The sequence below is a fragment of the Tiliqua scincoides genome, chromosome 10 (genome assembly GCF_035046505.1).
Source record: "Tiliqua scincoides isolate rTilSci1 chromosome 10, rTilSci1.hap2, whole genome shotgun sequence".
NCBI lineage: Eukaryota > Metazoa > Chordata > Lepidosauria > Squamata > Scincidae > Tiliqua > Tiliqua scincoides.
Genome location: NC_089830.1, coordinates 29607273 through 29632791, shown reverse-complemented (window position 1 = coordinate 29632791; position 25519 = coordinate 29607273). Strand labels below are relative to the sequence as shown.

The following is a 25519-nucleotide window of genomic DNA, read 5'->3' as shown; positions in this document are numbered from 1 at the left end:
GAGGACAGCTTATTGCTGACTGGGCTGGAGTGCAGCGTGGGGTGTGGGTGCTGCAGCCCCAGCCCTGCCGGTTCACTCCCTGCTGTTCATCATTGGCGGCACATTGTGGGGGGAGGGAATCGTGGCTTGTCGTTTTGCCGGCGCTGCTCCTCAGTTCGTTCACAAGTCATGGTTCTCCTTCCAGACCCAGCATGCACCTGGCCTTCCACCCTGCCAGAAAGCACCGCCCAGAGTAAAAGGCTTGAGCCTCCTGTGGGCACAGAGAAGCTGGCAAAGCAGCCCCTCCCCCAAGCTTTCCTTCTTCTATAGGCTACCTGGAGGACTCATGGCGCCTGGGACAGGTGTGTGTTGGGGCCCTGCCCTGCAAGGACTCCCAAGCTAGTGTGCAAAGCTGGGGCCCGCCCCCGTACACTCTGGCATGTCTGGACCGTGAGCCAGCCACCTGTCCTCCGCACCCCCACCCAAGGCTTTTCCCCCTTGTTCTCAGGGCAGAGGGAGCTCACCTCAGGGACAGGTGACTAAAGTGCCACGTCATTGACGGTTTGCAAGAGAAGCATTTATTAAAAGGATGTTGGGAATAAAAGCACAAAATGAGAAGAGCAGCATCAGAAGCGCCGTCTACACTGAGATGCAGGCAAGAGAACGGGGGGGGGGGACATTTTCCCCTGGATGTGAATGCCAAGAATGTGGCAGGGCTGGGGCAGGCGCCAACCATACATGTAGGAGCAGTGGGGGGGGGGGCTTGCAATTCTCCCCCCCCACTTCTCAGGGGAGCTCTGCCTTCTCCCTAGGGAAGATGCGCTGGGCTAGGTGCTCAGCACTTCGCTTGTCCTGTTCTGCAGCCTCCCAGGGCCCTTGGCATGCCCGCGCACACCCCCAGAATGCAGACCGACCAGAGCAGCAGGCGGCAGCCTCGGTCTGAGGGCTCCGTTGAGTGGCCTGGCTTGGCTGACTCCCAGTCTGCTCGGATCCCAGAGTGCGCGCGTGGACATTTTCTTCGCTGAACCCAGACCTCCCAGCCCACTGAGGCCCCCTCTGCTCAGACTTCCATCCATCCCCAAGAGGCAGCATTCCTCTCATTTGCCTTTCAGTCCACAGATGGGGGCCCTGGGCAAAGCCCTGCCTGGGGTCCACTGCGGGGCCAGGGGCTAGCCTGGCCTGACCAGGTGGTCCCTCCACAGTGTGCGGGCAGTGTCTGTCCTGGCCAACCCTGGCTTCTGCCACAGTCCCTGAGAAAGATGCTGCGGATGAGCCCCAAGCCCCTCCTGGCTGGGCAGACCTGCCATGTGGCTGGAGGTTCCAAGGAAGGAAATGCTTCTGCAGAGGAGGAGTGCCCCAGGCTTGCCTTCCAGTGGGGGGAGGCTGCCTGCACTTTGGGAGGGGCTGCAGACTGCAGGAAGGGGCTGGGCTTCCCTGGTGTCTCCATGGTGGCACACTGATCCCCAGGCAGAGGCTTCAGCTGGTTCCTCTCCCGGCCTCAGGGCGCCACTGACATCTCCTCCTGCTGGAAGTGCCCCCACCCCAGCACTCACTCCCACTAGTCCCTGATTCAAAGAGGAGCTGCTCAGAGAGGGTCTGTGGGCTTCACTGGAAAGCTGTTTCCTCGCCCAGATCCAGCCAGGCTCCCACCCCCTTGAGGGAGGATGGCTGCTCCCTGACCCCGGGCAGTGCTGAGAGCTTGCGGAAGAAGAAGTGCGACCCCACCTTGCAACAATGCAAAAGGGCCCCTTCCTGGCGGCGGCAGCAGCAGCAGCAGCAGGATTTCTGAGGCCGCCAGAGTGGAGCAGAGCGGAGCAGAGCAGCAGACAACAGTCCAGAAAGCCACAGCCTCGCTTGCCCCATCACTGGGCGTCGTGGTCAGACAGTCGTGCTGGTACTCCTGTCCTCAGCCATAGTGGAGAGGCCGGTGGCCCGCGTGTGGCACTCAGCCCGGACACTGGGCTGCAGGGCCTCCTCGCTCATGATGTTCCGCAGCACGGCCTTCAGGGAGCGGCACATCTTGGTCTGGAAGCCCTGGCCCGCAATGACATAGATGACAGGGTTGATGCAGCTGTTGACGTAGGCCAGGGCAACGATCAGAGGCTCAGCTTGGCTCAGGGAGATGAAGAGAGTGCTGTTGGGGGTCTCCTTGGCCAGGATCAGCCCAGTCACATGGTAGGGGGTCCAGCAAACAAAGAAGCCCAGCACTACCACCAGCACCACTGTGAGGGTCTTCCTGGAGCGCAGAGCATGGCTGCGGTGCAGGCGGAGGAGCAGCAGCCCATAGCAGAGGCTGATGATGGCCAGGGGGACCAGGAAGCCCAGCAGGAAGCGGGAGATGGCCAGGGAGAGCTCCAGGGTGCGACCCCCCCAGGCAGAGTAGTCTACGACGCACGAGACCTTCTCAGAAAAGCGGTCCACATTCAGCTGCCTGATGAGGAAGGAGGGCAGGGTGAGGAGGAAGGCCAAGCCCCAAGCCCCCCCACACAGCCCCCAGGCCAGGGGGGCTGAGCGATGGTTCTGGCACCAGACCGGCCGCATCACCAGCGCGCAGCGATCTGTGCTAATGGCCGTCAGCAGCAGGATGCTGGCAAACATGTTCAGGATGATGACTGAGGGGAGGAGCTTGCAGGCAAAGCCCCCCAGGGGCCAGTGCTGGTTCCGGGCCAGCGGGATGGCCAGAAAGGGCAGGGTCAGGCAGCAGAGCAGGTCCGCCATGGAGAGGTTGAGGAACCAGACCGTGTTCACCGTGTGCCGCATCTGGAAGCCCACCACCCAGACGACAGCCCCATTGCCCAGCACGCCCACCAGGAACACCAGGGAGAAGAGGGCGAGGGCTGCCCAGGCCACGGGACTCAGGGCCAGGCTGTCCATGCTGCTGAGGTCCGGTGCCGCGGTGAAGCTGGTGTCTGCATCCGTAAGGTTGTAGTTGTCGTAGAAGTCGGGCCCGTCCATCCCACAGCACCGTTGAGTCCTGCGGGAGACGCCGGAGGGGAGAGCAGAGGCTCAGTGGGGGCTCGGCTTGCAGAGGAGCTCTCCTCACGCTCGCCCCCCACCCTGGGAAGGCAACTGGAAATGCCAGTCCTGCCCTGGTGAGCGGGACTCACGCCCACACCACAGCGGGCCCCTCCTGCCCGCTCTCCCCACTGCAGCATGTGCCGGGAGCCCTCCAACCAACAGGCACTGGGAAGGCAGCAGGAACTGTGTCCCAGAGGGATGGGCAGAGGAAAGCCCCACCCGGGGTGGGAGAAGCCCTGTCCTCCTCCTGTATTTCCTTGGACTGTAAGTTTGCAGGCAGGGCATGGCTGCCCCCCCCCCCCCAATTTGGTCTTTCTGACAAGGTGCAATGTGCTCTTTGGATATACTGAGGACAACTCCTTCCTGAGGGGGACAGAAGACAGCCGGAAGTTGGGGGGTGTTTTGTTCAGCAGAAGCCTTTGTTGTGTTGCAATTGGCTGTCCTTGGGGGGGGGGGTGGCCTTACCTCTATTCTCTTCCACTGAAGACGTCCCTGTTGCCCTCTGGCCACCGGCTGGGGCTCTGATGCCCCTCCCCATCTTAAGCACAAGGCAGCTTTCAGGGCCTTGTCATCACCAGCTGCTGCATGAACCTCTGATCTCAATCAGGCGCTATGAATATGCTTCCACGGGAACTGGGAGTAAACTTTTCTTTGTGCAACTTGGTCAGGCCTCTGCCTCCTGTGTGTGCACATGCATTTTCATAGCAGTCAGCCTGGCTGAAGGAATTCCCTGAGTGTTGCACTAAAGGGGGGCCCTGCTGCCTAATCTGCTCGACTCCTCCCCCCCCCCCCGGTCACAAATAAGAAATTTTCCAACGTGTCATCTGTGATCCATGTGGAGCGTCCCTCTGTGGGGGGGGCACCTGCACAGGCATGGAGGCCCAGGTGTTTCCCCCCTTGTCTAGCCCTCTGAGGAAGTGGACTGCAGTCAACAAGAGCTGCTGCTGAATGAGGGCAGCATGTGCTCTGCCATCTGTCTGTGTCACCCCAGGCAGCCACCCTTGTCTCTGCCCTCTTCTAGGGAATGGACATTCTGTGAATGAGGGAGCTGCATCACTGGGTTGTGGGGGGGCAGCACTGCGATGCTCACCATGGTTAAAAAGGAGCATGCATTGATGGAAGGAAGGAAGGAAGGAAGGAAGGAAGGAAGGAAGGAAGGAAGGAGCGACAGATCTCACACAAACACACACACACCCTGAACACCCTGGCTCCTGCCAGGGAGTTTCCGTTTACCCTGCATGGCTTTGAGGCAGGCCCTGCCAGTTTCCTGTTGGCACACAAGGGAATGTGCCTGAAGCTGGTGCCACCTTTCCCTGCACTACTGGCAGAAGAGGGTCCCCTGCCCCGCCCCCAGAGTCTGCTCTGGAGCTACATTGGATTGCAATTGCTGGGGCTACTGTGGCAAGAGCAGCCCCCCAGGACATGGCTACTCCCTCTAGGGACCCAGCATGCCTAGGGGCCTCTAGGGGTCCCCCAAATCATGCAGCAGCAACACAGGACCTCTTAAGTCCCAGGGAAGGAGGGAGGCCCTGTGGCCCTTCCCAGATCCTGAATGACTCCTCCCCCAGCCTCAAGGGCTCAACCACACCTACCTAGATCAAGATTCTGCCCCCCTTCCACAAGCCAACCAGACTGGTTGAGAAGCACACCCTTATTCCAACACCCCCTCCCCCCACAACTGACATCTGACCCAACCCCCTTTGTGTTTGTCCAGATAAGAGAGGATGCTATGGGGGGATCTCAGTTTTGGCAGTTGCCTGGGCAAACTGATTTGGCAAATAAAGAAAAAGGCAACCAGTTCAGCAGATAAAGAGCAGGCACAGCAGATTAGGAAAGTTATCTGATACTAAAACCCTTGACTTCCGGAGGGCAGACTTAGTCAGAAGGAAGTTGAAAGGGGTGAAAGAATCCAATCTCTCCAGAGTGCATGGAGGCTGTTTAAAACAATGGTAATAGAGGCCCAGTAGTATACCACAAAGGCTTGACTAAACCCACAAGGGTGCCCACGTGGCTAACGAACAGAGAGGCTGTAAGGGCAAGAAAGCTTCCTTCTGTAAATGGAAGTCTTGCCCTAATGAGGAGAATAAAAAGGAACATACTGTGGTAAAAGAAATGTAAGGTGATACGGGAGGCCAAGAAAGACAATGAGGACATGGCCAGCAATATTAAGGGGAATAATAAAAGCTTCTTCAAATATGTTTGAAGAAGGAAACCCATCAGAGAAGCAGTTGGCTCTCTGGATGGTGAGGAAGGAGAGATAAAAGGAGACTTAGAGATGGCAGAGAAATTAAATGAGTTCTTTGCATCTGTCTTCACTGCAGAAGATGTCGGACTGCCCGAACAGCCCCTCCTGACCAAGGATTTAAGTCAGATAGAGGTTAAAAGAGAAGATGTTTCAGACCTCATTGATGATGATGATGATAATAATAATAATAATAGTAATAATAATAATAATAACAACAGGTATTTATATACTGCCTTTCTTGGTCTTTATTCAAGACTTTATTGAATAAAGGTGGTTTACAAAGGCAGGCTTTATTAAATCCCTTATTAAATAGGGATTTTTACAATTTGAAAGAAGGTTCTTTCTTTCAAGAACCACTACATTCAATGTGTTTCATTCCGATCTGGCTTTACATTCTGGCCTCCATCCTCCCACGATCAGAGCAGATGGAATGGCTCGGCTTCAGCTTGTCAGCTGCTCCAAGGTCGCACGGTGCCGGTGGCCTCGAACTGGCGACCTTGTGGATGTTATCTTCAGGCAGACGGAGGCTCTACCCTCTAGACCAGACCTCCTGCCCTGCCTGATAAGTTAAAGATCAATAAGTCACCGGGCCCTGATGGCATCCACCCAAGAGTTATTAAGGAATTGAAGAATGAAGTTGCTGATCTCTTGACTAAGATATGCAACTTGTCCCTCAAAACGGCCACGGTGCCAGAAGATTGGAGGATAGCAAATGTCACGCCTATCTTTAAAAAGGGAAAGAGGGGGGACCCGGGAAACTATAGGCCGGTCAGCCTAACATCTATATCGGGTAAGATGGTGGAATGCCTCATCAAAGATAGGATCTCAAAACACATAGATGAACAGGCCTTGCTGAGGGAGAGTCAGCCTGGCTTCTGTAACGGTAAGTCTTGCCTCACGAACCTTATAGAATTCTTTGAAAAGATCAACAGGCAAGTGGATGTGGGAGAACCTGTGGATATTATGTATCTGGAATTTCAGAAAGTGTTTGACATGGTCCCTCCCCATGTTGAGTAAACTCTACAGACAGGGAATTAGAGGGCAGGTCCTCTCCTGGATTAGAAACTGGTTGAGGACCAGGAAACAGAGAGTGGGTGTCAATGGACAGTCACCCTCACACTGAGATCAGTTGCGTCAGGCCAGTGTGGGCTCCAACAAATCTCAGGAGGGCCAGAGGCTCATTGAAGATTGGGGGCTCCCTGAGGGCCGCATTGAGAGGCCTCGAGGGCCGCAAGTGGCCCCAGGGCCGGGGTTTGAGCACCCCTGGTCTAGAAAATAGGTACCTGAGGGGAGACATGACTGAGGTGTACAAAATTATGCAGGGGATGGAGAGAGTGGATGGAGGATGTTTTCTTTCCTCCCACTCAACACCAGGACTAGGGGACAGGCACCAAAATTGAGTAGAAGAAGAGTTAGAAGAAAATATTTCTTTACCTAGCACGTAATGAATCCTGTGGAACTCCTTGCCACAGGATGTGGTGATGGTGTCTGGCCTACATCCTTTTAAAAGAGGGACTGGGCAGTTTTTTGGAGGAAAAATCCATCACAGATTACAAACCATGATGGGTATGTGCAACCTCCTGGTTTTAGAAGCAGGTTCTCTCTGAGTGCCAGATGCAAAGAAGTGATAAGATGCAGGTCTCTTGTCCTGTCCTTGCCCCCAGTCTCCAGTGAGCCTCTGGCCCTCCTGAGATTTGTTGGAGCCCACTCTGGCCTGACGCAACTGATCTCAGCGTGAGGGCGACTGTTTGACCTCTCATGTGAGCTGTGGGATGAGGGCTCCCTCCACTGCTTGCTGTTTCATGTCTGTGATGCAGCAGTGGCAGCAAAGGAAAGGCTGGCCTTTCATTCATTCATAGAAGTTCATCTTTAATATATTCATTTATGTAAACTTATGTAAAGTGATTCAAATTTTAAATGTAAATTAATTCCCCCCCCCCGGCCCCTGACACAGGGTCAGAGAGCTGATGTGGCCCTCCTGCCAAAAACTTTGGACACCCCTGGTGTAGATTAACATTGCAGCTAGAGAATCTTTGGAGGATGTCATAGCTATTGAGGTTACAGTGACAGAGAATTTTTTGGAAAAGGGGGGAAGGATGGTTTTAATCCTGGCTTGTTCAAAAGTTGCAGGCCAAGATAAACTCAGAAGGGGTGAGGTGGCCAAGCAGGGTCTGCCCCAGAGTGTCAAGGATGCCCAGACCTATTTTGTTGCGTGGTGCATTTTTGCATTCCAGGACAAGTGTTAGGGAAGCGGCTCCCAACTCTGTCTCAGTTGTGAGAGTCCTGATTAATAAACACAAACTGGAGCCCTCCCCCAGGCACAAGGATGGACATGAGCATGCAGAAGTGAAGGGGTGCAGTCAGCACAAACAGCCCTGCCCCACCCCTCCAGCTTCCCTCTCCCATGTTCAGGCGCAGCTCTTCCTCTTTTGCAGCCCCTGCAACCCTCCCCTGTCCCTTCCCTTCCCTGCAGGGCCTGGCCTGGGCCTGCCTGCTCTGCACGGCCTCCTCCAGCCCAGCTTGGGGCACTGCGAACCTCCAGGCTTCCTGGAGGATGGGGGGAGGGGGGTCCCAGGGGTCCCAGAATGAAGGGCCACAACGCATCCCCTTCTTGCTGCTGCTGTGATCCTCTGGCCACCCTCAGGTGTATTTCCCATTTCAACAGCGCAGCGGATGTGCCATCTCAGGACCTGCGATGGAGTCTGGAGCAGCAGCATCATTAGCATGCAGGTAGGTGGGAAGGCCAAAGAAAGCCGCCCGCCTTGTTGGGGGCTCTGGTCACTAAAGGGCAGTAGCTTGGCCACAAAAGGCACCTTAGAGCAATGCTTCCCAAACTGTGGGTCGGGACCCACTAGTGGGTCACCAAAGGGTGATGGAAAGATCAGATAGCTATTGCCTCAAACCCTGAAGCTGTGGAACTGATCCTGTAGCTGCAAAGAGCTCAGCTCCTGTCCTGCGATTTGCAAGCAGGTGTCCATTGAGGGAGAGCAATGCTGGAGGGTCTTTCTTCCGGCTATCATAGAAAGAAATCATATTTGATTTATCTGCATCTCCTTTTTGAAGCCTGGTAAACCGAAGTGGGTCCCGGCAGTGTGTCATTTAAAAAAGTGGGTCCTGGTACTAAAAAGTTTGGGAATCACTGTCTTAGAAGAAACGTGCAGCCGTCGGGGAAGCCCCAAGCGCGAGGGGGGCGGCAGAGGAGCAGCCGCCCCCCTCGCGAGAAAGGACCCGCCTTCGGCTTACGGGGAGAACGGCAGCACCCCCGGCACCCCCGTGGGGCAGGCGCAACTCTTCCCAGGGTGTCACTCCGCAGAGACGCTCGACGCCCGCTCTCTTCTCCTCCCCCCCACCGCCAAACGGGAGTGTCGAAGTTTGGAGCATCCACTCCCCCTTCCCCCCGCCAGGCTCCGAGGCGCGTAGGGGTCCCCCAGCCTCGGCGTCCCCTGGCAGTCCCCCGGAGCACCGGGCCCACCGGTTGCTACACAGGCGCCGCTCGCTCCTCCGACACCCCCCCCAGTGACCCCTGCCCCAGAGACGGTCAGGTCCAGTCCAGAGGGCTGGGGACCCCCTCGCCCGCGTGCCTCCAGGGGACTCACCCAGCGGAGCGGGAGGCCGGCGTTCGCCCGTGGGTGCCTTTGCTGCCCGAGGTGACTCGTCTCGGAGAACCGCCCCGGGGCGCCGCGGACCTTATGCCGCCCGAAAGAGGAAGCTGCGGGGTGGAACGGGGCGGCTCGGCCGGCACTGCTCGCACCGAGCAGCCTCGGAGCAGGGGCGGCCCCCTTCGGGGTCTTCCGAGCCCGCACCGCCCTCCGGGGGGAAGGACTGCAATGCCTGTAGTCTCCAACGGCGCCAGGCGCCTCCACGCACCCCTCGGGGAGTCTGCGGGACCCCACGACGCCCCCCAGCCCGAGGAGGTGCTGCTCGGCACGGCCGCGCCCCGCTCGGACGTCAGCTGCAGGGCGCTCCGGGGTCCGAAGACTCGCGTTCCAGCCCCGGAAGGGCAGGCAGGTCGTCGCCTCCGCGCAGCTGCCCTCCTGGACGGGGCGCGCGCTCCCGTCCGGCCAGGCGGACCCTCACGACCCCCAGGAGCAGTCCGGAGAAGCGGCGCCGGGCACGACTCCCTCTTCCCAGCTCCAGCGGACTCCCACCTCGCTGCTCCTGGCCGGGGAGAAGGCGAGCACCCCCCCCCCCCCCCGCGCGGAGCTCCTGCGAGACTGAGGTCCGCCCTTCAGCACAGAGCGCGGGGGGCGTCCTCTGTCTCCGACCCCGCCCGCGCCCCCTCCCGGTGCGCAGGTGAGCCCGCAGTCTCCCGCGGCGTCCAGCCCGTCCCCCGCCCAGACAAGACAGCTTCGAAGAGCGACGGGGGGGGGAGACAGAAACGATCACGCTCCGCGTCCAAGAACCCTTTTTATTTGTACAGGAGGTGGCGCGCCCCCTGACCCTCACCGAGAACAGCAGGAGGGAGCGCGGGACCACAGGTGGGGGGCACATGCACAGAAGGGATGCAGCCCTTCCTTCCACAGGAGCCCACCAGCCAGCGCACAACTGGGGGCTTGCTTCCCTCTAGCCCCCCTTGGCAGATGAGCCCAGGAAGGACCGGAGGGGGCAGAGCAGTAAGGAGAGGCACAGCGTTGGGCCAGGGCCCCGCCCATCACCCTGGTGTGGGGCAGAAACAGCAGGCTGGCATGCAGGAAGAAGGTGCTTTCAGCCTACAACCACTAAGAGGCAGCCCCCCCCCCTTTTGAGGCCAGGGAGGAGCACCAGGGCAGCAGCCACACCTACAAAATCTCCACCCCTTGTTTTTGGCCTGGACAAGAAGCTGGGACAGCAGAAGGGCAGGGATCCCCTTCCCTTTTCCAAAGGGGGGACAAAGCAGGGAGCAGCATCCCCCCTCCCAAGTCTTGGTGTGAGGCGGCTGCAGAACTAGTAGCACCCCAGCTGCCCACCAGACCCCACCAGTCAGTCACTCCGAGGAGGAGGAAGATGCTTCACCAGGTGGGCCCAGCGCCAGGACAGCCTCCCCCTCTGCCTGGGACTAGAGGTTGTTCTGAGCTACCCTGGAGGGCCACAATGCCGGTGATTCAGGCCTCCGGAGGTTCCTGCAGTGGGGAGGAAAGGATGAGAGTCAGGGAGTTTGCCCGTGTGCCTGCTGGAGGCAGGCCAAGCTGAGAGTGGCAAGGGAACCCCCCCCCCCCCAGCAAGGCAGGCAGCCTCTTTTCAGAAATTCACCCACTAGGCCAAGTGAGGCTGTGTGCATAAGAGGGCAGCTGCACAAGTCACTGCTTTGGCCTTGCAGGTGGCTCATTTGCAAGGAGGAGAAAAGCCTGTCAGAGGCCAAAATCAAGACACCACCTCCTGGCTGTCTGGGGCAGCACCAGAATCAGGCAACAGCCTTTGAGGGAGAGAAGTCCAGTAAGAGCCTCTTTCAGGGCAAGACTTCGCTCCTGCTCTAACTGATTTTCCGAATTCTCCTGTCGGCCCAAAGGCGCACCTGCTTCCCCCCCACCCAGCAGCTGCCACACAACAGAACAACAAAGGAAGGGACTGCAGGACTGTGTCCAGCTATGACCGGCAGAGGGCACCATCAGCTCATTTCAATTTCCTTGCATGGTAGCTGGGGGAGATAGTGATGTGGGGGGGCAGTCTCAAGGGCAGGAGGGACCCCTCCTCCATAGTGCAGAAAGGACCCACAGCCACACAGCCAGGCTAGCTTGCTCAAGGCCAGCCTTCCCTGACCCTAACAAAACACACCTGTACCTTCAACACCACCATCCACACGTGAAGGGGGCCACCCTACTGGAAGTGGAGGTGCCACTGGAGGCGGACATAGAACCCTCGCCCCCTGCTAGTGAGAAGAGGGGCAGTCAGCAGACCCACATGTTCCCTTTCCTGCAGACCAGGCAGAAATGTTGCGCCCAACAGACACACAGAGGTGAGTGTGTGAATGTGAGCCCCCTCGTTTAGCACACAATAGGAAGATGAGCCACAAACAGGCAGCAGCTTCAATTGATGGGACAGACAGAAAAGGCAGCCAAGCTGCATCAGAAGTGATCCCCCCCCAGTTTCTGTTTGCTGCATTTCAGTCAGAAGAGAGGCACAAAAGGGACTCCTAGGAGTCTGGTTCAGGCTTCAGGCAACCCAGCCCAGCACTTGCCCCAGGTTGCTGTGCCGAGGCCTTTCCTGCCACCACCCAGGGTGTCCAGGACCCCCCACAAGTATTCTAATATGGTTGTGGTCGGGTAAAACCAGAATCAAGAATGTTTACCACTGGCACCCCTCAGCCAAGCTCTCCAGACACACCCAACCTGTGGTACACACAACCTTAATCCACCAAAAAGGAAGGCCACTTTTGGGAGCCTCTATGGCAAGAGAAGAGAGCCTGCATTGCCTCCTTCCTGACCCGCCTCACATGCATTCTTGGAAAGCAGATTGGGGCAGGGGGGCTGCCCTGTCTGGCCAGTTGATGCCACTGCTCTGGGAGACCTCCATCCATCCCGAAGGAAGCATCATCACTCTGCAGAGACCCTGCTCTGTGCATCTGCCTTGGGCAAGCTCATTCTGTCTCCAGAGGAGGCAGCGCAGCGGATCTTCCCCATGCAGACCTACAACCTCCCTCACTGACAGGCCACAAAAGGGAGACAGCCAAAGCGTAACACACACACACACACACACACACCCCACCGGAGAGAACTTTTCTTTTAATGACCAAAATATAGTACACCCCAGATGCGCTCTTCAAGCAAGTTTCAGAGGAACCAGATTCTCTCGCCAGACCCCAAAACTTTGGCCAGTACTCAAGGAAGGGGGGAGCCCTATTTGGCCCTGCTCATTCACAATGCCCAGCAAAGGGCACAGAGGGGGCTCTACATAATCAGCAACAGCCTCTGAAGCTCCCTTCCTCCTCCTGCCCCTCTCCTCCCTCAGAGCACCTCAGCAAGACAAGAGCATTTGGTGCTCAGACACTGAAACGCCCCCTACTGGCAAACGTGGGCTGAAAAGAGCTGGGTTTCCTGGGCTGGTGGCCAAGAGGAGGAGCCGCTGCCTCTGGGGACAGCAGAGGAAAGCAGGACTCCGGACCTCCCTGCGATGGAAGATGTGGCAAGCAGTCCCCCCACAACCCCTTCTCCCCACACACGGTGTACAGGTCTCAACTGCTGCAGAAAAAAGCTGCCTGTGGTAGGCAGGCCCTTGGCCTGTCTGGACAGAAGAGAAAAGGGCTCCCTCGACCCTCAGGACAGGACAGCTGCCCAGGGAGGTGGGCAGGTGGGTCAGAGAGGCAGGTCTCCATTCAAGAGACCAGCCCAAGAACAGCAGCCCTGCAGGGACAGGCACCAACAGGAGAGACAGAAAATGTCACACACCCCACGGAGACAGACCCACAGACAGCCAACAGGGCAGCCCCAAACAGGTGGGCGAGAGCTCACAAAACGCACCTGCGGGAGGTCTACGATTTCTGCTGGGGCCGGCTCAACTGCAATTCCTGCAAAGAGAGATCAGAAACTCTTCAGCGGCAAGGAAGTCTGGCCCCTGGCAGAGACCTCTGCTCCGCCAGCCCACCGCACTGGGAGCAGCTGCCCTCCTCCATCACCTGGCTCACTTGGCTCTCCAGGCTCCCGTACGGCACCCGCCTGCAGTTCCAGAGCCAGCGGCTTCTCAGTCTCTGGGGCTCTGAATTCAGCGGTTGCCGCCACCTCAGCCTGCAGTGGTGCCTGCTCAGCCAGAGGGCCCGGGGGGCACAGCCCTGCAGCAACAGAAGGTGTGAGGCGCAGCGGAGAGGACAGCCAGGCTCTCTGCCGCTCCCAGTAGCCCTACCTGGACAGGGACCCAGCCTCCACTGGGACTTCAAGGGAGCAGAGGGTCCCCACCTTGGCCCCAGAGCTCCCACCACTCCTCCCCCTTCCCTCTTTACCAGCACTCGCAGGAGGTCTCTCCCTGTGCATTGCTGGGGTGCTCTTGGTGGCGTCGGCCCAGGGGGAACTCAGCTCCATCTCTTCTCCCCAGTCAGAAACAGGACGGTATCCCTCCGCGGGCGAGAAGGGGGTCAGGGGTTTCCCCTCTGTGCTGGGGGTCTCTGCCTGGGGTGCAGGCATGGCCAGGGACAGCTGGGCACCTTGCCCAGGCTGCGAGGGCTCTTCGTCCTGGGAGGCGCTAGGGAGCCCAGACTCCTCCTCCACCAAGGAGCCCTGACTGCCACTGCCTTCCACTTCCTCCTCCTCCTCCTCCCCTTCACTGACATCCTCCCACTGGTCCTCCTCTTCCTCCTCCCCTTCATCCTCAGGTGCTGTGCAGGGCAAAGTAGGTGCTGCCATCTGTGGGATAAGGGAAGAAAAGATTATCCTGGAAAGGGTGCAGCAGATCTGTCTCTGACACAGACCTCCTCAGGGCTGCAGCAGCACGGGCCGCTGCTTGGGCAGCACAAAGCAAGAGGAGGGGCCGGGCCGCAAGGACATTTTGGCCACTTTTGCCCCAGATTACTTGACCCCCAGACAGCGCCAAACCCGTCCCAGCCTCGTCCTGATGGCCCTCAGGACCCCTTTGCAAGAAAGCCGGGGGGGGGGAGCAGCTTCCTGGCCAAAGAGCCAACCCTCCCACCACTACCCTCCTGTCTCCACACCTGCCGCGCTGGGGCACCCTCTGCCTTGTCCTCCGCAGGCACCGTGGCGGCCCTGCTGGAATCCGGCTCCTCCTTCTCCCAGCGATTGTCATGCATGCTGGAGTGGGGGAGAGAAGCAGGACTTGTAAGGGGGAGAGAAGAGGCAGAGATGGAAAAGCCACAGCCCACCTCCACCCTGAGCCATAGAGTCCCGCCCAGGACTACCTCACCTGTAGGGCTTAGAGGGGGCACCTCGAGTGCGCTCCCGGCCTCTGCTTCTCCGCCGCCGCTCTGGTCGCTGCTCAGGCAGGAACTCCGCAAAGGTGGGCAGCCTGGGGGGGCGCCTTGAGTCATCTACAAGAGATAGGGAGTGGCACCGGTCACCAACCAGCAGGGGTCAGTCAGGCCAGTACCCTTGGCATTACCTCACGCGGGCCAGTTCTTGCTCAGCCCAGAACCCAAACTCCTCCCAATGGGCAAAAAGCAACAGCTGGCACCTTCGGCTATTTCCACCCTTGGAACACCCATCCCCTGCCCTTGCCCTTACCCTGCTTGCTGGCCGCTGACGCTCCAGACCTGGCAGCCTCTTTGCACCTAATAAGTAGAGAGGAGGCTATGAGAAACTTCCAGCAAACCCAAAGAGAAACACACCCGCAGCCCCAGGAGCACGTGGCACTTTTCTCAAAGTGCCACCCCCAAGTCGCTGCCTGCCTTAGGTCAGGACTGCAAGCCAGACCCCCCACACCACCCCTACAGTGCCATCACCAGCCCCTACGTGGCATCCATCTTCTCCGCATCCCACTCTCGGCGCCACTCCCCTGTGGGCTGGCGGTGCCGTGCCAGGCGCTCCTGGTCAATCTGCTCACGCTCCTGCTTCCAGCGGATGTATTCGGCCCGCTCACGGCCGGTCATGGAAAGAGTCATGTCCAGGGCTGTGCCCCTGCGCCGACCACCACCTCGGGCCTGGTGGAGAAGGAAGGTAGGCCCACGTGAGGAAGATGCAATGGGGGGCTAGACAAGGAGAAACCCAGCCCATCCCGCAGGCCAAGAGACAGGGACCCGCACCCTACCCTCGCTGACACTGGAAGGGAAAGCACAGCCATGGAAGCCTGGAAGGGCACTGGACCCTAGACCAGACCTCCCACACACCATCCGTACCGCGGGAGGCCACTCCTTGCCCTGCTCCATGCCTGTCTTGACCTTGTCGAAGTCGGGGCCCCCCCAGTTACGGACGTGGCGCCGGCTGCCCTCCCTCCGGTCAGACTCTGCAAAAGGGCCACTGCGGCGCGGGTCATCCAGGAAGTTGCGGACTGGATTCTTCTCCTGTAGCCCATCCTGCGGGGAAGGAAGTGGGAGACGTGACCCCCGCCCAGAGCAGGCCCAGCAGCCAGCACAGCCATGGGCAGAGATCCACCAGCAGCCCCAGCCCCACCAAAAGGCCCAGACGGAGACCTTCCTCAGAACTCACGCGCCGGCTGCGCTCGTACTCTGCGATCTTCTCCATCTCCTCGTTCATCTTCTCGATGTTCTGCCGGCGCCGCTCCTCCCACTCCTGGCAAGAGAGGGCGGCCCTTCTCAGGAGGGCTCCGTGACCCCCTTCCCCAGGGGCCCCCCAGGGCTGCCCGTACTCACCTTGGACCTCCTGTCAGGCCCCGCATCTCCTCCAGGGCCCCCTCGCCCCCGGGGCCTCCGGCCTCGCCCTCCGTGGCCTCGCCTGCTGGCTCCCAGGCCATCCGGGTCGGCCCCTTCCCAGGCGTGCTGCTCCGGAGGACCCTCTGCACGCGGGGAGGGGCTGCTCTGGTAGGGCGCCCCGCGGACTGAGCCCCGGGAACGTGCACTGCTGCGGGAGGCCTTAGCCAGGGAGGGGGGGTTCCGCTCGCTGCTGACCACGCGCTTTTCCTGGGGGGGGGGGAAGAGCGAGAGCCCGGCTCACTGCCAGCCCGCCAGCCCACCCGCCAAGCCCGGCTGCAGGGCCTCCAGAGGGCGCCGAGCCTGTCCAGACAGCAGGCGCCCAGCCCTGCGCCCGCCGCCCTCACCTCGGGGGAAAGCAAGACCTGGACCGTGAGGGTGGGAGAGCCCAGCTCCCTGCGCCGCCGCTCCGGCGCCTCGCCCTCCGCCGACCGGGGCCTCCGCGCGCCAGTCACGGCGATGCCCTCCTGCTCGGCCTTCCTGCGGTCCTCCTCGATCTCCTGCGGGGCGGGAGACGTCAGGCAGCCCTCTCGCCCCCGCCCGCCCGCCCGCCCGCCCGCCAGGCGCCCTTCTGCTGGGCCGCGGCCAGCTGCCAGGGCCGCCTGCGCCCGGAGAGCTGCGCGCGCGCCCACCTGGTAGCGCCGGATGAGGGCCTGGTTCTTGCGCCGCAGCGCCTCGATGCGCTTGTCCAGCTCGGCGTCCTTCTCCTCCTTCGACTTCAGGTCCAGCGAGGCGGCCTGCAGGGGAAGACGGCGGGGGCGAGCTGAGCTGAGCGCGGCTGGGCTGGGCGGGAGGGGAGGCTCCGGCCCGCTCGCCCGCCCGGGGCAGCGCCGCTCACCATCTCTCCGGGCGCGGCCTGCAGCCCCCGGGGACCCAGGCGTCCGGGCGCTCCTGCTCCGCCCCGCCAGGGAGTGGGACGCGACCCGGCCCCGCCCGGCCGCCCAGCACCACGTGGGGCGCGCTTCCGCTTCCTCTCCGCGGAGGAGGCGCTTCCAGGCGGCCTCTCGGGGCGCGCTCCTGGCCTGCTGCGGGCGCGCTCGTCCTGCCTGGCGCAGCGGGCCGGAGAGTCCTGGTGCCGGCCGGCCGGCCGGCCTCCCTCCCTCCGGGCAGCGCAGAGTCCAGGCGGGCGCGCCCGGCCCTGAGAGTGCGGCGGGACGGGGCGCGGGGCGGGGCGGCTCTCTTCCGGAGTCGCGGCCAAACGCGGCCCGCAGCGGTGGCCTCCCCGGCCCGCTAGGCGGCAGCAGCCGGTCGCCGCGAGGGGGGCGCACCTCTGACCCCGGCGGAGAGTGCTGCTGCCCCCGGCTGGCCGGCCAACCAGCCGGCTCGCCGCACGCCCAGCCACGCAGGCAGCCCCCTCTGCAGACCGTGGCCTGGGCTCGCTTCACAGAGGGGGCGGCGGCGCCGCTCTCGGCTGCTCGGTGGAAAGGACGGGCGAGGGGCCTGCGCTTCTGTGGCCCCTCGTGGGGGGGGGGGCGGCGCGATGCATCACGGAGTGCAGTTCCATGCCAGCGGAGGTGACCCGGCCCAGGCGGAACCGGGATCGGGCCGTGCTGGGCTCCGGTACTGTGTAGCTGCCCGCGATCCTGCTTGGGAAACGGCGCACAGCCGCTCGCCAGGCGGCCCCCGCAGAAGGGCCCTGGGGGTGCCTGTGCTGCCTCTTGGGTGTGGGGCGGCCTTCCTGAGGTCAGCGCACGATGTGTGGCGCGGCGCGGCCTGGGCCGGGGCGTTCTGGCAGGCCGCAGCCAGGACCTGGGCCCCGTCCAGATCCCTCCACGCCTCAGCACCCGGACAGGCATGGTGCAGAATGGCCGTGGCCCACCCGGCCCACGGTCCTGTCCGTGAACAAAGGGGAGGACTGTACACGCGGGAGTCCGCGGACACCAAACGTGGTCACGCCGCTTCCAAAGGGGGCTCTTGCCACCGGCGGTGGCCTGCGGCTCCGACCAGGCGCTCCGTGCTCACTGCAAGGCCGGGGGCTAAGCAGTTCTTTGCTTGTGGGCCCCACTGCGCACCTGGTCGGCCTCTGCCGGAAACGGATGCCCCCCCCATTTGGTCTGCCCCAGCACAGACGGCCATTGGGAGAGTGTGGACGGCCGCCGAAAGGCCAGTCCCCCGCCGCCCTGGCAGTCGGGGCGGCAGCCAGGAAGGCACAGCCCCGCTCCCTGTTCAGCCACTGCGCACCGGAGCTGTTGCTGAGCCCCCGGGGGTGTTTTCCAGACGCAGCAGCCTGCGCAAGCCTGGCCTCCTCCAAGCCGGTGAGGCTGCCAGGCAGGGACCCCGTGCCCCAGACGTGCCCCCATCAGCGCGCTTGCCACGAAGGGCATCACTGGGTGCGCGGCTGGTACTGCCGGAGTTGCTGATGCTGTTTCCATGGCAGTTGCTTTTCCTGCTGGGATGGCGAGCTCTGATTGGCTGCGGCGGATGGAGCGGAAGAGATGGTTGGAGGGGCTGGACCCAAACACGCGGCGGCCTCTGCCGCAGCGGTGGGGGGGCCAGTGCGTGGCGCGCCTTCCTCCCCCTGTGATGAAATGTGTTTTTCTAGCGCATTTATTTATTTATTTATTTCCAAGAGAGGGGAAAACTTACTTTGGGGCCTGAGAGGCGCGCCTGAGTCGGGTGGGGGAAGGGGAGCGGAGGGGGATCCTCGCGCTGAGGCCAGGGAATTTCCCTCCGGCCCCCTGAACGAAGCGTAATTCCCAGGGCTCGGAGGGGGTCGCAGTAGCCTTGCCCGTGGCGGAGCCACGGCCCTGACCAGCCGGGATTCCTTACAGGGGCCGCACTCCCGTGCAGCCCCCTAAGTACGGCTGGCCCAGTAGGGTTAGGGTCTCTAGGGAAGGCTGCCCACCTCAGTGGGAGACTGGGCCGCCACTGTCTCAGCCGCCAGCACAGACATCCCCAGGCGGCCTGGGAGCGTCTGTGCACCCGTCTCCCGAGCAGGGTCGCGGGCAGCTGCGCGGCACCGGCGCCCAGCACGGTCCGATCCCAGTTCCGCCTGGGCCCCGCAGCAGGAGCCGGGCTGCCGCCCGTCGCTCAGCCCGTGGGGCGAGGGAGAGCGGAAGCGGCCTCCAGAGGGCAGGTGAAGCTGGTCGGCCGGCCAGGAGGCTCCTGCCCTGCCCTTGACCGCGCCCGCGGCTCCTGGGCGGGCGCTCGCTGGCTGGCTGGCTGGCTGGCTGGCGCGGCCGTGTTGCCGTGGCGCTCGGCGGCGCTTGCTTTGGAAACAGGCGCTGCTGGGAGCTGAGTGGCTGGCGCGGCCCTCCGCAGCCAATGGGAGCGCGGGGCGGGGGGCTCCCCGCGCTCCGCTGCACAACCAACGCCGCGCGGGCGGAGCGCCTCGCCGGGGAGGGGGCGCTCGCGCGGCCCTGCGAGGCCCGCAGTCCGCGCGGCCCAGAGCCCGTCCAGGCAGCGGGGCGCGCGCCTCCGGAGTAGGCGGCCTCTCTGCTCCGGAGCCGCTTAACGCCTGGCGTGGGTAGGGCGCCCGGTCGCGCTGGTGGGCGGGGGAGCGGCCTCCAGCCCGATCCTAGGTGTGCCTACCCGGCAGTAACCGCACTGCATTCCCCGGGCCTCACTGCCAGGAAGGTGCCTGGGACTGCAGCCCCGACCCCTGCCCAGCAGCGACCTGTGAAGACGCCCCGGCCCTGCTTCTCGCAGGATCGCAGGTGCGGGCGGCTGTGCCATAAGCCCACCTGTGGGGGGGACTGCCAAGAGAGGGGGAAGCCCGGCTTCGCCCCAGCGATTTTCCGCCCTTCTCACGGCACGCTGGCAGGGTGCTCGAACGGTCAGGGCGCATTGACAAGACACTCCTTGCTGCCAGCGGCAGGGTCGCATGCACAGTCCCCCAAACTACCGCGGCACACCAACGTGCCATGGCACAGTGGCTGAAAATCGCTGCGTCTCGGCCACAGCGAAGGAAGCGCTGGACGGCTCCTGGCCGGGCGGAGCCTCAGCGGAGGCACGCGAGGCGGTCCTGGGACAAATCAAGCTGCCATCCTATCCACACTTTCCTTGAGTAAGGGCCCGATCCTATCCAACTTTCCAGCACGCAACCCCGAGACAACAGAACAAATATTCTTTTATCTTGAGGAGGCGTCCACGACTACCTCCCCACCACAGGAAGCAGTGCACGCCCCATTGGTGCTGCTGCACCGGCACTGGAAAATTGGATAGGATGGGACCCTAAGCCCCATTGACTATACTGGGACATACTTCTGAGTATGGGCTTGCTGAGGTGCACGGCTCGGCTCTCACTCCCTTCCAGCCCCAGGAGAGCAGCGGCGGTCTACCTGGCAGGGTTGTTGTGCGGGCTGGGGCGGGGAGTGCGGGACTGGCGGTGCGAGTCTGGCACCGCGGGCCCCCTCCGTCGGGCGGACTCACAGCCCAATGCTATGCTTGTCTACTCAGAAGTAAGTTCCACTAGAGTCAATGGGGCTTACTCCCAGGAACGTATGGATAGGATTTGGCTGTCAGGCTGGAGTTCAAGCCCCCGCGGAGACCCGGCTGCGGGGGCGTCAGCCTAGCACAGGAAGCGCCGGGCGGGCGGGCGGCGGGGGCTCCTCGCGCCGCGGCTGTGCCAGGGCGCCACGTGCTGCCTGTTTGTGCCGCGCCCCCATGACATCACCGCAGCCGGAGCTGCCTCTGCGAGTGGCCGCGGCGCTGTCACTGGGCAAACTCCCTCGCGCGCCCCGCGCCCGGCCGCCCCGCAACGGCGCTCTTGTTGGCGCTTCTGCTCAGCGGGCGGCCACGCGGCACGGCCCTCGGCAGGCAGGCAGGCAGGCGGCGGAGGGCCGCCGCTCCCCGCCCGCCGCTGCGGCACAGCCTCCTCGCATGCTCAGAGGCACGCTCGCCTCGTGGGTTTCGCCAAGGCCGCGGCGCGCAGGCAGCCGTCGAGGGAGACCGACGGGTCTCCCAGCCTGGGGGGCAGACCGAGCCTCAGTCCCGGGCTGGGCGAATCCTGTCGGCGCCACCTTGGGCCCGCCACCCTTCTGGGCAGCCACAGCCTTCAGCCGCGACCCCGAGAGCCCCGGGCGAGGAGTGGGGAAGCGCGCGCGGCCTTCCCCTCGCCCCGCAGTCCTCGCCGCGTGTCCCCAGCGGCCTCCCAGAAACTCTGTCCTCACCCCCTCGCCCTGGGAAGCCCGAGGCCTCCCTCCGAGGGGAGGCAGCGCCCTTCTCCCGTCCATCCACTCGGGAGAGCGCCTCCCCGCTCGCCGTGGCCTTGCAGGGCCCTTCCCGCCTTTGTCAGGCATCTCCTGCCCAAGCAGGCGCCCGACCCTCGCAGGCAGGCGAGGCGCGGGTCCCAGGAAGGGTAGGGCCAAAACGGGGAAGCCAGGCCGGCTGTCAGTGAGTTTGCAGGCGTGCAGCCCACGTCCAACCACTACACGCGTGTCGGAGCATCAGACGTGACATCTCCACAGCGCTTGCCGCAGCCTGCAGCCACCGCAGGCCTCCGGGAGCCGGAATCGGGGCCAGCCAGGCAAGCACTGACAAGGTGCCCTTCCCCTCCTCCCTTCCCCCGCGGTGGGGATGATGACCCACTGACCCAGAGCCGGAGTTGAGGCCCCTCGACGGGGAAGAGGCCCGCGCCAGGTCACCTCCACAAAGGCTTGGCCGCCCCTTGGAAATCCCCTTCTCGTCTGTCGCAACAAAAGGCTCAGAGCAGAGGGCACTGGGCTTCCGACGGGGCCTCCTCTCCGCACCCGTCTTATCAGGCCTGGGGGGGATCGCAGGCGTCCCCCCGCCCAAGATTTGCCTGGAGGGGAAATCCTCCCCGAGGCGGGCAGTGACAGGCCCGCTGCAGCCCCGCTCGGCGCACTCAGCGCAGCGGGGGCTCCACCGCCACGAACGGGGGGCGAGCGGACAAGCGCACAGGAACTGGGAGGCGGCCCAGGCAGAGGCTGCCAGGAGGGCGCGGGGGCCCAGTGGTTCCGGCCTGCCGCTCGCCTCCGCTGCGGGTACGGGGCACGGGGGCGGGGTCCAGAGCGGGCCCGGAGATCCAGCCCCCCCGCCCTGGACTGCTGCGGAGGCCTCAGTGACTCGTCCGCAAAATGGGCAGAAGGCGGGGAGGGGCGCCCCCCAGGGGCTGCTGTTGGCGGGGGGCTTGGCCCGCGGCCTCTCCTCCAGCGCCCCCTCCGCAGCCCCGCCTCCCCGTCGGGGCTTCCCCAGCCCCTGCACAAGCCCGAACTTGCCTGCGGAGGGGGCGGGCCCGACTGACGTCACGGGGCGGGGCTGGCTGGCTGGCTGGCTGGCTGGCAGCGACTTTCCCGCAGCTGCAGCTCCAGCTCCGCGGCGCGTCTGTCCGTCGCGACCCTTCGCCGGCACCGTCGGAGCCTCCGAGCTGCCCAGCGACCCCTGAGCCGCTCCCGGAGGGTTCATGCAGCTGCAGTAAGTGCTGAGCCTGGGGGGCATCGGAGGGGCTCGGGCGGGCGGGCGGCAGCGGGACGCACGTGGCAGCGCAGGGCGGGCGGGCGGGCGGGCGGGGGCTCGAATCGGGCGCCCGTCCTCGGGGCGGGACAGCCCCTCCCGGCGCGGAGCAGAGCGGAAGCGGCGCGCTTGGGCGGTGCTGTTTTGTTTACAAACAGCCGGTGCCCGTCCGCCCGCTACGAGGAGCGGCGGGCAGGGCTGCGTCTCCTTGGCGGGGCTGAGCGTCCTTCCTGCTCGCCCCGCAGATCCCCCCGAGCGCCATGGCCAGACCACTGCAGGACGGGAGCCGCGCCGAGCCGACAGCAGCTGTGTCCCGGAGCCCAGCCTTCCCTGTGGGGGGGACGATGGCCCTGCCGCCCCCCGTCTGCCAGCCGCCACTCGCCCTGCCACCCCGGCTGAACTGCATCTGCCGCTGCGGCAGGGGGCAGGATCCCTCCAGGAGCCGCTCAGACGACATGCAGGGTGAGCAGCTGAGGGGGCAGCGACGTGGGGTGGCTCTGCGGGTGCTGTGTTTCCAGGGATGCCCTCTCCTCCTCCCCCCCACACACTCCCGCAGTTTGATGTCTAGATGGACTAGAGATGTTTGATGGACTAGATCCCCAAATCTACTCCAGATGTTCTGGCACAAAGTGCCTCTTACCATGCGCAGAATGCCAGAGGTGAGCAGAGTAGAGCAGAGCTTCCAAGTCAAAGCATGTGCAGGTTTTTCCCCAGGTGGTCTTCAGCCACTGCAGTGAGCGTTTGCAGCAGTTGATCCCCACCCCCAAAAGCCACCCTCCTTTGTCCAGAGCAGGTCCTTCCAGGGTGTCCTGGCACTGTTGTGGATAGTGGTGGCGGCAGCAGCAGCAGCAGCAACTTTCCAGAAAGCAAAGGGTTAAGCAGCTCCTGGGACAATCAAGGAACCCAGAACTGCTTCACCCCTGCTGCCAGAAGGGATCCCCTCCCTAGCCTAGCACTAATGGGGAGGGCACACTAGTCCACCTTCCCCTCCCCATCTGGCAACAAGGAAGCAGCCCAGCGCCTTTTATGGTTCAGGAGCTGTTCCTCCATCCTTTAGGGATGCAGCCCTCAGGCAGGGGTTGTGAGGTGGGTCATTCAAAGGAAGTTCCATGGAAGTCAAGACAGGCAGCCACTCAACTAGCTCTGATTTCTGACCCTAACCCCCCCTGACCTCAAGGCCAGCCTGTTGCCCACAGCCCTGCTTCTGAACAGCCTACCAGTGTCCATTTGCCTGGGTGGGTGTGACCCTGCTTTTCAGCTCCCCCACCTTCTAAAGAGGCAGATCACCCAGGGCACAGAGGACTCTTCTGCCACCTCCCTTCCCCAGATATCCACCTGCAAATGCTGACTCATCAAACTATGGGGGGAGGGGAGGAACTGCTGGCCCCAGCCACCGCACCTCGAGACTGCATGTAGGGAGGGGGATATCGGCTGCTGCACTGCCCCAAGATGGCTCTGGCATGGGGTGTGCAGCTTATAAGGCTAGTGCACAACTGTGGGAAGGACTACCCTGTGTAGGCCCCTGTAAGGGGGGAGAAGAGGCAAGGGGGACCAACAGACACACTGTATCCTGAAATGATCCCTTTCAGCTGCAGGAGTTGCCAGGGATACAGGGAGGACCGCCTCTACCTCCTTTCACCTGCAGCCTCTGAGGAGGGGACTAACCCCCCTCACCCCACCACACCTGCTTGGGCTTGAATTCTTCCTCCTCTTCCTATGCAGGGAGCAGCCTGTTGCCCACAACACAGCCTGGAGTGGGGCAGCAGGAGCCCCCCACAGAGCCACTGCAGAGAGTCACACCAGAGGCCAATGGGCACCTTCCCAGGAGCCCACCCACCCTGGAGCAGGCAATCGGGGCCCGGCTCCGCCACCTAGGAGACCAGTTCCACCAGGAGCAGGCACAAAGGGTGAGTGGCACACAGCAGCATGGGGGGAAGAGGGCCCCCCAATTGCCCCTGGCTGGAAAGCTGTACATGGAGCAGGGCCCTCAGGCAGACAGATTCCTGCTCAGCGCCTCCCTGCCCAAGGAGCCCCCCCCCCAAAGTCCTGCCTGCTGGCAAGTTCACAAAGACCCCAGCCTAGCAGCCCCCGCCTTGTTTGCTCAGGGAACTGGGCAGGGCCCGCGGCTGCTGACTCATGGCCTATAAATAGCCTGGGGATATAAGGCAGGAGGACACAGGGAGGGAGGCAAGGCAGAGCTGGAGCTTGGCAGAGGAGCCCCGCATCCTTTCTCTGCATGGGGAGGTGTGGGCAGGCAGGGCAGGGGACAGTGCAGCTCTCCTCCACCGGCCATTTCTGACCCATCCTCTCTTCTCCCGCACAGCGGCAGGAGCACAGGGGGCTACGGGGAGCACTCCGGGGCCACCTCCAGCACCTCGTCTTCCACCTGCTGGGCGTCTTCTACAACCTGCCCATGGAGGGGATGGCTGGCCGCCAGCTGAACTAGCTCACCGCATGGGGGAGGGCTGGAGGAGTCCTCTGCTTCCTCCTGCTGGCCAGGAGGCCCCCCTCCAATGACAGCAGCAACCCTGCTCCAGCTCTGCAAGGAGTGTTGGTGCGCCTTCCTCTCTCGCGCCCCCAGCCTGGCGGTGCCTTACAAAGGAGGAGAGCTGCTCACTGGACTGGCCACTGAGGCCAGCACAACTTAGCACTATGTGGATACTTGTCAATTGAGCCTGTAAGGGGAGGGGGTGGGTAGACCGTGTCCAGAGCCTGCTCCCAGGGGCAGGCTCCAGGTCTGTACAGGGGACTTTGCCTGGGCCATGTACATATGGGATGGGGGGGGGGTTGGAGCAGCTGCTGCTGTGTATATGTGTACATATGTGAATGTGTATATAGGAGTCTCTCTGTGCTTGTACATGAATGAGACAACTTGGTGCTGCCTGTACATACTTGAAAGGAGTGGCTGGCTGTAGCTCGTGGGGGGCAGTTTTGTATGTTTCCTTTTCAATAAAACTGGGCTGAGACAGAAAATGCATTTCCTTGTTGACTAGGGAGAAGAGGCTGTTCCTTCCTTAGGGGTACTATGGTGGGGGGGGAGGGAAGGGAGGGGTTCAGAGCTTTCCTCCACTTTTTTAGGAGCCATACCAGGAGCCACATTTTGAACCACAAGAGCAGCCCTCCCTTGGGGCATTTCATACCAAGGGCGCAGGGTGGGCCTGAGAAGAGGCAGAGCGCACCTAAGCTTGCTTGCTGGGGGAAGGAGGGACTTTGCACCAACACAAAGCTCTCACCTATAAAATCACCAAAAGTTGGACATGATTGAATGGATAACACACCAACAATGTGAATGCCTCAGTGAGGCACAGGGACGCCTTGCATTGACCTGCTCTCTGATCACAGCTGCCGCCCCCATGTCCTAGGATGCCACAACTCCTGGAACAGCTTGGTCAAAAGGGACATGTGACAGGGCAAGCCCTGGAGCACCAGCTACTGGCCCTGCCTCAGTGCTTCAGCTGAGAATGGGGAGGCAGGGCCAAACTGACTGGGTGCAGAACTCCCAACCCTGTCCCACTCTAGACCTAGTACTTTGGGCCAGGATCCACATTGGTCCAGAGTGACTGACTGCAGGAGAAACAGGC

The 25519-nt window shown here is 62.4% G+C and overlaps 2 protein-coding genes across 3 annotated transcripts; both read right to left on the bottom strand.

Annotated features, from left to right (window-relative positions):
- Positions 1–557: 557 nt before the first annotated feature.
- Positions 558–8995, bottom strand: C5AR1 (complement C5a receptor 1). The gene is made up of 2 exons (XM_066638679.1): positions 8839–8995; positions 558–2953 (listed from the first exon to the last, which is right to left on the bottom strand). Exon 2 carries the CDS (start codon positions 2932–2934, stop codon positions 1858–1860), a length of 1077 nt encoding a protein of 358 aa, XP_066494776.1. The 5' UTR covers positions 2935–2953; positions 8839–8995; the 3' UTR covers positions 558–1857.
- A 641-nt stretch (positions 8996–9636) lies between these two features.
- Positions 9637–16558, bottom strand: CCDC9 (coiled-coil domain containing 9). 2 transcript variants are annotated; one of them, XM_066638678.1, is made up of 14 exons: positions 16363–16558; positions 16157–16261; positions 15872–16024; positions 15468–15734; positions 15304–15387; positions 14994–15170; positions 14611–14798; positions 14383–14429; positions 14066–14189; positions 13857–13953; positions 13152–13551; positions 12831–12983; positions 12676–12722; positions 9637–10341 (listed from the first exon to the last, which is right to left on the bottom strand). In XM_066638678.1, exons 1-14 carry the CDS (start codon positions 16363–16365, stop codon positions 10324–10326), a joined length of 1863 nt encoding a protein of 620 aa, XP_066494775.1. In that variant the 5' UTR covers positions 16366–16558; the 3' UTR covers positions 9637–10323. The 2 variants fall into 2 exon arrangements, with proteins under 2 accessions (XP_066494775.1, XP_066494773.1); XM_066638676.1 differs by having other exon boundaries at positions 12840–12983; positions 16363–16465.
- Positions 16559–25519: the final 8961 nt, after the last annotated feature.

Coding starts and splice junctions, on each gene's coding strand:
- C5AR1 (XM_066638679.1), bottom strand. CDS start 2,934: ATGGACGGGCCCGACTTCTACGACAACTACAACCTTACGGATGCAGAC.
- CCDC9 (XM_066638678.1), bottom strand. Junction 15,735..15,871: donor AGGTCTTGCTTTCCCCCGAG/GTGAGGGCGGCG, acceptor CCCCCCCCCCAG/GAAAAGCGCGTGGTCAGCAG. Junction 12,984..13,151: donor GAGACCTCCTGCGAGTGCTG/GTAAAGAGGGAA, acceptor CTGTTGCTGCAG/GGCTGTGCCCCCCGGGCCCT.